Source organism: Octodon degus, unplaced genomic scaffold (genome assembly GCF_000260255.1).
Source record: "Octodon degus isolate 3935 unplaced genomic scaffold, OctDeg1.0 scaffold00119, whole genome shotgun sequence".
NCBI lineage: Eukaryota > Metazoa > Chordata > Mammalia > Rodentia > Octodontidae > Octodon > Octodon degus.
The window spans coordinates 3,250,710-3,263,855 of record NW_004524695.1 but is presented as its reverse complement, the minus strand read 5'-3'; the positions used below and the strand labels follow the sequence as shown (position 1 = coordinate 3,263,855).

The 13,146-nt window shown below is 44.1% G+C and overlaps 1 protein-coding gene across 1 annotated transcript in view; it reads left to right on the top strand.

Annotated features, from left to right (window-relative positions):
* The window catches only part of Nrsn1 (neurensin 1), a 16,875-nt gene extending 5,443 nt beyond the window's left edge, over positions 1–11,432 (top strand). Inside the window, exons 3-4 of the mRNA XM_004640148.2 lie at positions 1,880–2,077; positions 10,454–11,432. Of these exons, the coding sequence (XP_004640205.1) occupies positions 1,889–2,077; positions 10,454–10,852 (588 nt within the window). The 5' untranslated portion in view covers positions 1,880–1,888 and the 3' untranslated portion in view covers positions 10,853–11,432. The remainder of the gene's footprint in view (positions 1–1,879; positions 2,078–10,453) is intronic.
* The last annotated feature ends 1,714 nt before the right edge of the window (positions 11,433–13,146 follow it).

The window sequence follows — 13,146 nt, the reverse complement described above, 5'->3', positions numbered from 1 at the left end:
TCAGACAGAAATCTCCAGAGAACAGCCTAATAAATATTAGCATCTTTTCATAGAAATGTGGCTAAAGAATACAAAATTAATATATATATATGTAGATAGACATAGATGATTTAGAAGATATAGATAGATATAGATGAGTCGGTTCTGACTATGTGAGGATATGATTCAGTCCCTGTCCCTGCTTATTGTATTAATTGTCATCTTTCACCTTCTCCCTGACTCACAGAATAACCTTTAAGGAAATGATCTTTCTATGCCTCAGTTTCCTCAGTGACAAAGCAGAGTTGGTAACGCTAAGGGCATCTCCTCTCAAGTGATTATTTTTTACAATATCTTGAAGGTGGCTTTTAAATTATTCTACTTACACATCACTGGTAATAGGCTCTTCTTAATCATCTTCATTGTATAAGCATTAAAATGAAGATCTCATCCTACCACTCAAGATAAGAAAACGAGGTAACGCTCTTTTGATGTGTCAGACGTCGCTGCGCTAATCAACCAAAGTACATCCTGAAATCTTGACTTGTTGTGAAATAATATTCTTCTGAATGTTTAAAAGTTCATGCAGAAAAGTACTTTTCAGCAACCTCCCCTTCTCTGTCGCCCTGGGTGATTTTTCTAGATGGCAGCTATGCCTGGAAGAAAAAGGCTCAGGCACCTATTGTAGTACCAGCAGCTGAGAGAAGGTGGTGATTGGCTACCATCGGGGTCACCAGCCTGCATCATTTTTCTTAGATTAGGACCATATTATTTTGAACTTGACCACATTTCTAACCATTTGTGGCTACAATTACACATTTATGAGACGTTCTTATGGTTCCAGTATGTGCCCGCAGGACAGGGGGTGTTGTCTGTGCTAGTCCCATGATTCTGCCCAACCAAACTAAGTGACCACACTGGGACACTCCATAGAACCATTGTTCTTTTCATTATTGACAAGCATTCCTAGTTGGTTTCTTATTTAAACACTTGGAAACATTTAGTATGTTTCCATTGACCTGGATTATAGCACAATCCAGGTTCAGAAGACAAAGAATGCAAAGGTAACTGAGAAATCCCCTCTCTCCAAAATCACTGCTCCTCAGTAATTCCTTCTTTTTCAATCATGAATTATTCATGAAATCTATAGAAATGCCTTTCTTCAGGGATATCAAGTTGATCAAATCATGTTGTAGTTTCCATCCTACAAAGGGAAGATCGCCAAGATGCCCACTCTGAACATAGTTTTGATGAACAATTTTCTGACCTCTTTACATGAGGCACCATGGAAGATACCAGAAGGCCGGATCTGCTCTCTCTGTAGCATTCTCCCCACCCACGTCCACATGGACAGATGATAACTGAGACATGTGCTGTTCGAAGTAGTAAAGTGTAAATTATTGGTCTGGCCATTTGTGAGTAATAAAGCACAAAGCTTAAGTCTTAAGTAAAGCTTCTGTACTAGGTGGCAATCAGCTGAAATGCTAGAGGAAGCTACATGAGATCTAGAGCGAATCTCAAACTACTAAGAGTCACCCATGTCGATTCCACAAGGGAACATGGTTAAAAATCTAAGAATATCTGCTTGAGGCTAGCATGTAAGTATGAAAACTACTGGATTCTAAGAGAGTAAAGATTTCTTGTCTAGGTGAGAAAGCTTCAGCTCCTTTTGTGCAGTCTCTTGTGTGCCTTGTACTTATATTTTGCATAACTCAAATCACCCATGCTGTTGTGTCCCGTTTCATTTTTGGAGAACCAGCGAAGTGGTTTTGTTTGTTTGTTTTTTTCCCCTGTTCAAGCAGGCTTCCATGACTCGCCCTGGTTTTCCCTCCCTTAATATATCTTCTGATGCTTGGGCCAGAGTCCAAGGGGCTCATGTATGTGTATGTTGTCTTTCCAGCTGGGAAGAATGAGTTCCTGCAGCAACATCTGTGGGTCCAAGCAAGCACAGGCACCCGCCGAGGGTGGGTACCAGCGCTATGGAGTGCGGTCCTACCTGCACCAGTTCTATGAAGACTGCACAGCCTCCATCTGGGAGTATGAGGATGATTTTCAGATCCAGAGGTCACCTAACAGGTGGAGCTCCATATTCTGGAAGGTAAGGGAAAAGCATCTGTTTGATCCTGGAAGTGGAAAAAATATCAGACATGGTAAATACTGCTGCTCGAGAGAACTGAGTGGTTTGGAATTATAAGTATATGTGTCACTCGTGGTGACGCTGAATGCATCTTTCATCCTTTAGGAAAAGAGAAGCTAAACATTGGGCCAAAGGAAGCCTCTCTGCACAATATAATTATTATTGAGCAAGTTAAACATGAGCAGGCACAATTGCCACAGTAATTATTATTATTGCTAATGTTATTCATGTGCCGCTAAATTCACCAACTGTGAAACCACCCATAGGCAAAGTCATATTCTTTCAGCCTACCTCACAAGCTTGGTAGGTATCATGTGAAAAATTACAACAGTTATTAAAAAGAACTAATTAGGTACTTAGAGAAAGCAAGTGTTAAGATACGGTAGAGTGGTCAGAATACTGGCTCTGTGATCTGAGGCTCTCTAAGGTGCCCATTAAACAGTGGATTCAGTCTGTCCACAGATAATCAGTGAGCACACACTGTGCACTGGGGAGCTGGAGTTGTGGGTGAGTAAAGTGGTAAATGGGAGAAGAAAAGGTCCTTGCCTTCATTGAGCCTTGCAGTCTGTCCTGGGAAACCGCCATACGGTAAAGTCCATGGTGGAAATTCGGGTAGTGTCAAGTGCTATAGAGAGAAATCAGTCAGGAGAAGAGGAAAGAGAATAAGCGGGACTGAGATTTGGACATGCTGAGGGTAGAAAACCCTAAGGAAGAAGTGGAATATGAACACATGCCAGGAAGAGCAGAGGGAGCAGACCCTAAAGTTATCTGGCTGAAGGTCATTCCAGGATGGGAAAATAACAAGTGTGAAAGTCTGCAGGGAATGAGGAAGAGACGCACTCTGGATGGAATGGAGTAAGAGTGGAAAGAGGCAATGAATTCAGGAAACTACATACCAGAGCGCTGGTCGTTTCTTCAGAGTCCTGTAGGCATCGGTGAAGATTTAAGCTTTTATAAACCTCAACAGACATGTGAATCCACCCGAAGATAAGCAGCACAACATTAATACTTTAACAAGAGCCTTCTGGCTACAGTACAGAAAATAGATTATAGAAAGGCAAAAGTCAAAGCATCCAGATTAATTCAGAGACTGTGAAAATACCCAGGAAGAGATCATGGTGGCCACAAATAGGATGTTATTAGTGCAGACGGTGGAAAGTAGCCCAGTTTACCATAAAGTTTGAGGACAGAACTACAAGGATGTACTAGTGAACTAGGTTTGGAACATGAGAGAAAGAGGAGCCAATCATGAGTCCAGGCTTTCAGCCAGAGCTGTGTAATGAATAGAGTTGTGGTTTCCCAGGATGGAGAGCAGTGAGACCAGGAGAAACTGGTCAGAAATGTGACTTTGGCTATGCTTCATTGAAGATGCCTATTAAATACTGAAGTCGTGCTTTCTAAGACCATTAACTGTATCAATACACAGCTCATGGAGTAGAAGCTACTGGGCACCTGAAATGTGCAAGACTAGTTGAGATCATCTGGGAAAAGAGTGTGGACGTAGAAGATATAAACAGAATATTGTAAGCACTCACCTAAATCCAAAGTACTGGTGGCTGGGTGATTATGAAGCTGTTGAGCCCATCAAATAGTGCATAGTTATGAAATTCCCAGTAATGTACCAATTATTCCTTTCAGATTTTAATATTTTCTCCATTATGTTCTATACAAATAAGATCCAAAATTGTGTATTGCCTACAGTGCTAGACCTGTATCAGAGAAAAATAGTCGAAAATGAGTGCACTCATTGAGATTACACTCTAGAAAAACAAACCTTGGTCCATATCCTACTCATGAACCAATAGCAGCATAGTGTCAGGCTAAGTAATCTAAGGATTGACTGCCTTCAAGACCTTCTCTGTACCAAGGAAATAAGATGATGGTTCTTGGCTTCCTCCTTGGGATTATGTGAGGATTCAGTCCAGTGGTTTATAATATGCTTTGTGCCAACAGAGAGAAAGGAACCACTTATGCATGTTTCTATTATGATCATTTCAATGTTTTCTTTCACTTCAGGTTGCATCTATATAGTTGGAGCTGCTGGTGCCCCTCTCTTCTCCTCCACTGTGGCTCTGTGCTAGGGTTCTTTGATCTGTTTCTGGGGACTGTGTTCACAGCACCTCTGTCGACTCTGCCCTTGAGCTCCTAAGCAAAAGGCTGCATGGAGGGGCTTGAAGAGATCAAAGATTAGAATCAATGGGCTGGGCCGGGGAGATGACTCAGTAGAATAAGCACTTCCCTGGCAAGTGCAAGGGCCTGAGTTCAATCCCCAGTTCCACCAAAAAAAAAAAAAAAAAATAGAATCAATGGGCCTCAGTTACACTGGTTCTCTATCATATGCTTCTATGAAACACCTATCTCAAAATTTTCTTTCTACATAGTTTTAACTCTTCATCATGCCCTAGAGAATACAAGATATGTTCTTCACCTCTAATAAGTGATCTTATTAAATGATCTTATTATGTAATCTTATAAAGTTACAGCAAAATAGGGGAAGTGAACAGACACACATTGGGATAATGCAATGTGCTGAATGCTTTCCTCAAAGTAGTCACAGTGCTCACTGGAAGCCCAGGGATGGAGGGAGAGGGAGTTGTGTATGTCTGGTGCAAGCTGAAGAGGAAGCGGCTTACAGAGGAGACCAACTGTGCACAAGCATAAGCTGATGTCTCAGGAGAAAGGAATGTCATGCCAGTTTGGGATGCTGTGCGAGAGAGTCTGAAACATTTGGGAACTACAGACAGTGCTGTGCAGTTGCAGTAACTGTTCATAGGTCTGGGAAGAATACCAGAAATGGACTAGAAATGCAGACAAAAGCTGGGTCACAGAGGGAATTTGGTTGAGTCCTGCAATAGATATGGTTCTAGAACTCTCAACCTGAAGGTCAAGATAATAAATTTGGGCTTTCCTGGGGGCTTGAGGGAATGCTTCATAATCTGATATGTGCATGTGCACACACATGCACACACACTTGTGCACACACACACACAATGTACTGTCTCAGCCACTTCCAGTTTATCCCAATGTCCACAACTCCTTCCATCTCTGAAATTCCATGGGGTTTGGTTGCATCAGCCACTCAATGCTGCTGCCCAACATCATACAGGCAGGATGGGCGAGGGCTTTTTTCCCTTCTTCTCTGTACTTGATGTTGACGAAGGCCATTACCCCATTGGCACTTGATTGTTCATGCGGCAAACAGCCTCAACCTACAGGTACCAAACAGTCTCCTCACTCTTGGCTCTTCTTTCTCCACCTCAGCCTCATCATCCTCCTTTCCTGTCTTTCATCCCACCTCAGAAGTGGCTCAGAGGAGCTGAGGCAGACTGTTAAAAGAAACCATGGGTTAACTGCCATTTTTTTGTTTTTGGTTTGGTTTGGTTTGGTTCAGTTTGATTTGGCTTGGTTTTACAGTGCCAGGTATTAAACCCAAAACCTTTATAATGAACTACAGTCCTGCCCCTTAGGTAAATTCTTTTGTTTTTGAGATGGAGTCTTGCCATGTTACTAATTTTCCCAAGCTTGGTTTGAACTTGCAATCCTCCTGCCTCAGCCTCCCAGAGGACAGAGATAAAGACATGTGCCACCATGCCCAGCTTGTCTATATCTGAAAAAATTTCTCAGATGACACTTGAAGAAAGATCTGGAAAGTTCAGGAGCTTAGGATGTTGGGCAGTGAGTGATCAAGGCTGGATGATTTGTTTCAGTAACAGAAGGAAGTAGAGTAGAACACAAACCCAGAAGCATTGAAGAGGTGGAATCAATAAGATGTGACAATCTGCTCCCTATGAATGTGGGTGAATGGAAGGAACAGGAAGAGATGGGGAAGGGACTATGGGACCTCATTGTGAATATTCAAGTTGAAGGAGTCTTTGGGGCCTCTATGGATCCCCCACTCCCTGACAGATTTGCAGTCCAGGACTCAAGCATGCAGGCCAGGCTGGAGTTGGACAATGGGAAGTTTTGCTTGGTAAAAGTAGGTGTCAAAGCCACAGCTCCGGGGGCTACCTGAACAGAAGAGGTCTCTGTGAGGTGGAAAAGCAGATGAGAGATACCCCTACCCAAGGGGAGGAAGACCCGGAATCGAGCTAGGTGTGAGGCAGGGCCCGGACTTTAGCTTTCATAAAACACTGCCACCGCCTCAGCAGACACCACTACTAGCTCACAGCTGCAGAGAAGTCCTGAGCAGCCAGAAAAGCTGCTGCACAGCGTCCGGTCTTCACTGTCCAGGCACTTCCCTTGGGTGACCTCCATGCCAGCTGGCTCCTACTCCAGCTCCATCCAGCCTGTCCCCCACAGGCAGCTCTCCCCTTCCTTTAATTCCTGCTTCCAAATGTCATCGCTGCTCTTCCCCACTGGAACAACTGCACCTGCTGCTGCTAGCTTCACTTAGCTTGCTGGAGTCAGCCCAGACCCTAGTGCACCAAGGACTAGCAGAGGAGGGGATGTGGTCCAAATAACAGCCATCTCTGCCTGCAGTCTCTATCAGCAGGATTTCAGAAACCTGAGTTTTCTTCCCTATCTGATCCCTTTTTCCAGGAGAGTTTTCACATACCCTTTGCCCAAGCCAGGAGAGACCACACAAGTCACAGCCCCAACACTGCCCTGCAGCTGCTTTGGAATTGTCATGTCCTGACAGGGTCTTTTTCTCTCAGCATTAGGGCTGACCTCACCGCAGCGTCCCAGCCCCTGACAAGGCAACAAGGCCCTGGGCAGAGGACTGCTTTGCTCTCTTAGCCCCTTAAATCATTTCCCTTGTGCCTTTTTATTTATTCGTTCAATTTGAAAGAGCCGTCCTCCTTTTAGACCTAAGACTACTTCAACTTACAATAGTGTCTGAAGATAATTTTTATGATGCAGAAGGTTGTCTATCTTTTCTGCCATCCCGACATGGTGCTGAGATTAGGCTGGTGCATCCCTGCTGCCCTCCTCACCTCCATGATGGGCTCAGGAAGGTTCAGAAGCAGCCTCCCTGCCTTTACTCTCAATGCCAATCAGGCCAACCACTTCCTAGATGCTTTAAGAGGCTTGGAGGCCCTCCATGGACACAAGGCCTGGAGGTGCCCATGAGACTTGAACTCAGGGTCAGTATCCACTGCACTTCCTCCCTGCTTCCTCAATACTCTGATGGAAATAGGGAAAGCAAGCAGACCCCAAGGGACCCCGTTTCCAGTTCTCCAAGTGAGCAGGAGTCCTGCCATCTGCAAGCCCTGTTTGCCTTTTAGCTTCTGAATTAGATTCCAAGAGTGGATTTCCATGCAACGTGCCACTCAACCAAAGAGCGGACTGCGCTGGGAATCAGCCGCCAGGCTGCACACTCAGCAGTCTGGGCCCTGGGGTCTGTGGGTCAGAGAATCTATAGCATTTGGGGCCAGGAAGAGAGCTGTGGGGAGAAAAGACAAAAGCCGGGCTCAGGGCACATCTTCCATGCTCTTCAGCAGCTCGGGTACTAAACCAAGCTGCATCGTGCTGCCCTTGGCTCTGAGAATTAGCGCCAGCTCTTGAGAAGGGGAATAATTTAGCAACATAGGAAGCTTGTCACCATGGATATCTAAGTTAATTTAGTTTGCTCCTTCGGTTTTCCGATGTGAGTCATTGTAAGAAGTTATAAATAATGGTTAGCCTCTGAAGGAGAATTTACTCGCCACTATTTTTAGGAAAACAATTCACAATGTTATGAGTCTTTCCTGCAGCACTAGCCTTAAATGGAATAGAAGTTTCTGCTTTTTCAGAAGACATCATATTGAATCTGCTTTTCAATTTCCTCTCAATATCCCACAAAAGGAAGTTTGTTTATGTATCTACATTTCAAAACCCCCTTTCAAATTAAAATAAAATTAATAGGAATGAAATATGCAAAATAGTAGTTGGTAGGCCATATTGGGTAGATGAAAAGTGGAGGGTGGAGTTGAGCAGAACTGAAATAGGACTCTCTTGTGCCCCCTGCAATGGTAGGACCTTGACTGGTGCTTCTCTGGCCAAATAACCCTCAGTTTTTGATAGGTGAAGTGAGAATAAAAATACCACCTCTCATAAGATGCTTATAAGGGTTGAATGAAACTACATTTAGTACTATACCTAAGTCACAGTATTACTAGTTCGTTTTCCTAGGGACATGGGTTTATGGGTGTCTTTTCCTTCTATTGACAAGACCCCCTTTATTAGTGTATTACCCCTAAAATTTATGAAATAAGTACATACACTTTAAATATTCAAGATTAAATGGTGTTATGAACTTGGTCATGTATTTAGTCATTTCTCTGGCCCCATTGTTCCAACAACAATCAGATACAAAAGAAAATGAAAAAATTGTGTAAGAAATGAATAACTAAATTAAATATTCTTCACTCCAGTCACTAAGCAATTGTTTTAATGCTGTTGCCAGAGCAGCATAAGAGTTTTGCAAGGGATGTATTTCCAAACATTAATAATGATAACTGCTTATTAACATTCATTAATTAGTCAAATACCAGGCTAAGTGCTTTCATGCGTGGCCTTTTTTAATGCTCACAACAGCTCTCTGAGGTAGATATGATTCCCTTTTGTCATTTTACATGGGGGAAAATCAGTGATTACAGCACTTCAGCAACTTCACTTTCACAATTCAAATACCAAGTGGCTGTGCTGGACTCAAGGCTGCCTCTGTTTTTCCAAACATATGCATCCCAAGCCTCCCATAGTGCATCAGTTCAGGTCTCTAGTGTGTTCCTTCCAATAGAACTGGACCTAACGCAGTTTGTCCTCCATCTGCTGCTCCTAACATCGAGCAGGGGAAGCACACACAGAAGCACACCTCACCTAGCTCTAGTGCAGGGAGAGAGAGAACCCAGGGCTGGAGCCAGCTTCCGGGCTGCTCATCCCACCGTGGCAGCCTCCAGCCATGCTTCTTGGCCTGGTGACTTACCATCTACAAGTGAGGATGTGTCCCATATGTACAAAGTATGATTAAAAAATACAATGATTCTTTAAATTTTAAAAATTTAATTAAGTAATAGACGCATAACCATCACTCCCCTCAGAACCTTCCCACTCACTTTGCACACACTTCTCTCATTGTTCTGACCACTTTCTGATGCAGCTCTGGATGCCTTCTTTCACAAGTATCTTTTATCACACTGTCACAGCTGCTATAGTGTCCTGAATTGATTCAAAATAATGACCTTGCATGATCATTTTGACTCTGAGAAAGAGTGGGACATCACGTGGTGCCAGTGACACAGTGACTAAGATAGATGAGGACACACCATAATGTCTCACAAGCCTCTCTGTTAGATGGCCTTCAGCAGCAGCACTCACTGTAGTTTTGTTCATACTTTGTAAAGACATGAAAATGATTTTCAGAAAATGGCAAGAATGATGGGGTAAATGTGCTTGATGTAAGAAGTATTTTGGAGATGACCAATGGCAATGTCTCCTTCAGCATAACACATTTTATTTTTAAGCACTCAATATGTTTTTGGTTATGTATCGTAAGACTATGTCCTTCCTGTCCAGGCATAAACTGGTTCAATATGGCTCCTTCCCCGCTTCCTTGGAAATGGAGTCGATAGCAATCAGAATTGCCAGTGTCTGCCTGCCAGAAGCACTAGGGATGTATCTGTTCACTGTACGTATCTATGTGTTAAACAGATTTGAGTTTATTGCCCATTGCAAAGAAAGAACATGATACCTGAAGGGCTTGATGAGAGAGAGAGTGAAAAAGGACGAATTGTAGAATGGGGTTTTGGTTAAGCAACTTGAAGAAAGATCTAAGAACATGAGAGTTCACTCTGGGTTTTTAGGGATGAGTCTATGATTGGATATTTAATGTCTTACATGTAGGGAAAGCCAAGTATTGTGACACAAAACTACCATGGCGAGCAGAAGCAGCTACTCACATTAGCCAGGAGAGGCAGGTGTTTGGTATGACTTGCTCACTGATCCTGTTTGGGTAGGTGCTAGATGAGAGCCTGCAGTGGCCTTGTGTTGTCCCTCCCGCTCCTGCTCACAGAACTAACTTGTCTCAGCTGATGTTCTGTGAGGTGAGCCTGATAGAAGAATAGCAGCTGTTCAGTGGCTCCGAGGCAGCTTTGAAGAACACCCAGCCCCAGGGCTGCATTGGACTGCCTTTCTAGTCCCCAAGATCAAGAAGGCAGTGTCAGCAAAGGAGAGTTTGTCCCCCACAAAGCATGATACCAACTGAAAATATTTGGATCCAGTGCTGCAGCTTCTGGTTGGTGCTAAGATCCACTTTCCTTTTTAACTAGAAAAGATTTCGTTGGCTGCGAACATCCCTGCCCCCTCAGCTGAAGGGAAGGCTGAGCCTCATGTCCTGCTTCTGTCATCCTCTTTCTCTAGGTCGGACTCATCTCAGGCACAATCTTCGTGATTCTTGGACTGACTGTTCTGGCAGTGGGCTTTCTTGTGCCCCCCAAGATCGAAGCCTTCGGAGAAGCGGATTTTGTGGTGGTTGACTCACACGCCATGCAGTTTAACAGCGCCCTTGACATGTGCAAGCTGGCAGGAGCTGTGCTGTTCTGCATCGGGGGCACGTCCATGGCAGGGTGCCTGCTGATGTCGGTGTTTGCCAAAAACTACTCCAAAGAAGAGAAATTCCTTCAGCAAAAGTTTAAGGAGCGAATCGCAGATATTAAGGCCCACACCCAGCCCATTAATAAAGCTCCAGGCCCAGGGGAGACAAAGATTCCAGTCACTTTGTCCAAGGTTCAAAATGTCCAGCCTCTGTCAGCAACCTGAAGCCTTCCCCGCCCTGGTGGTCCCTGTGGCTCACACACCTCGGGAAAAGGGATGCTGGCTTCTGAGATAGCAAAGATTTGATGGTAGCCCAACTTCAGCTGTTGGCCAACAGGCACAGTGTAGGAGGGAGCTCGGATGTGCTTGATCCAGGTGTGACCCCAGCCACAGGCACCTGCTTAGTGCATCCAGCTGCTGTGGGCAGATGCACTGGGCCAACGGGATCCCCTCTGGAGCTTCTCTTTCAGATGTTGTGATCGTGTCTGATTTCCGGTATTGTTTGAAGTGCTCCACCATTGAGACCAGCTAATGTGGTTTGTTTTGTTTTCTAATAGTTGGTATTTCTACTCCCTCCTTCGTGGTGCTGTCTTCTACCTGTGTCTTTCTGTGTATAAAATGTTGTCCCATGGTGTTCATGGAAACCTGGGGTTCCCTGATTTTAGTCTGAACATTAGTCTTTTAATTGCATCTTACCGGGAAAGTTCCAGAGATTGGACAAAAATTTATCATGTTCCCCATAATTCTTTGTGTATTCAGATTTTTTTCTCAATTATGAAGCTCAAATTGCTTGACTGGGCATGGTGGTACATGCCTGTTACCCAAGGACTTGGGAGGTTGAGGCAGGAGGATTGATGCAACTTCTAGACCAGCCTGGGCCACAAAGTGAGCTCAAGGCCAGCCTGAATTGCATAGCAAGACCCTGTCACAAAAAGACAAAAAAAAAAAAAAAAAAAAAAAAAAGCTGAAATTGCCAACTTTAGAATTTTGATGAAAAATACTAATATTGAAAGTATATGTTTATACAGTACCTGAAAGCACTGTATTTAAAACCTAAGAAATTTGGATCCACACTACTAACTAGCTGTGTGTTATAGGAATCGTGTAGCTTCCTAGCTAAAGCATTTAGCTTCTCACCTTCCCCATCTGTGTAATGGGAGACCAAGGACCTGCCCTGCTCAAACACCTGCTGTTCCCTTTTTGCTGTTTGTCCTTCAGTCTCTCCACCAAGGAGATTTGTTACCTCGCGGATGTCAGCACGATGGGTTTTTTCAGAACTGAACTCCTAGAAGTCACTGAGTTGCAGCTTCACATGACGGACCCTTCGATACCCAGCCCCAGCCCTTTAGACAATGTTACCATATTTTTATAAAGACAACAGTAAGCATCCTCAAGTCAGAAAATCCTAGGAGATATTAACCTGAAAAGAGGTTTTTGTTCCTAAAGATGTTTTATTCTCCAGCAAGATCCCCCTCTTATACCACGTACTTTGATTAATCTGTGGAATTAAATTGGGCTGAGGAGAATGAAAGCCATGACCTTCGTGCTCTGTCAGAATGTGTGCCACCTTGGAGTTCTGCCCCTTTTTCTTTTCTTTTTTTTTTCCTCCTTCCCTCACTGGATAAGTAAAATATGTGAATGAGGCAAACTTGAAGTTCACGGTCATCCGTCACCCTGGCTGTTTTCCCTCCAAAGTGTAATTTTCCACCCTGACACTGAATACACTCTCATATTTCCCTGGGTAAATGGAGAATAAATGAAGCAATTAGTGACTCTGTTTGGGGTGTTTATTTTGCACTGTCCAACATGGCATGGGGGGGGTGGCAAATCAGCATCCCATAAAGGCACTTGGCTGGGTTTTGTAGAAATTGGTCCATTCCTCAGGTTTACTACCTCCCTGTGGAAAGACTGGTGTCATTTCAGTCTTTAGTGCCCACAGGCTTGTGTCCCATGCATGACAAGTCTACACCTAGCTTCTGCCCCGTATACAGTCAATCTTGGAGGATACATCTTGAGTTTCCAGATCCTCCAGAATGGAAAAAATAATGGTGCTGTAGTCTGAGAACCTTAGGTATACTGTGATCATGGGCCTGGGTTCCCAGAGATTAGCAGTTTGATACCATTAAATAGCCTTCAAGCACTAGGGCTTGCCTTGAAATCGTCTGGAACAAAATGATACAACTGCATGCTGGGAATGGGGTTGGGAGGGACATAATAGGATAAGGTTACAAAACATGCCTCTAGGGTCATGTCTGCATAAGTGCCTGGCAGGAGACAAGCCTCAAAAGACCTGGCCCCAGGCAAAGAAAAGTCTCCAGGCCAGCATGGGTCCCCTGAACTCCCACCGCCACTGACTAGGCCTCCCTCAGCAAAGGCCTTCACCCTCACAGGGCCAAGTTCTGCCCCTTTATGCAAGCTCTGTGGCCAGAAAACCTTCCCCCTAGGATGAAAGCTCTAACCGCTCTACTTAGTGGGTGGAAACCCATAATTCAACATTACCTCCAAATCTAACCCTTCTT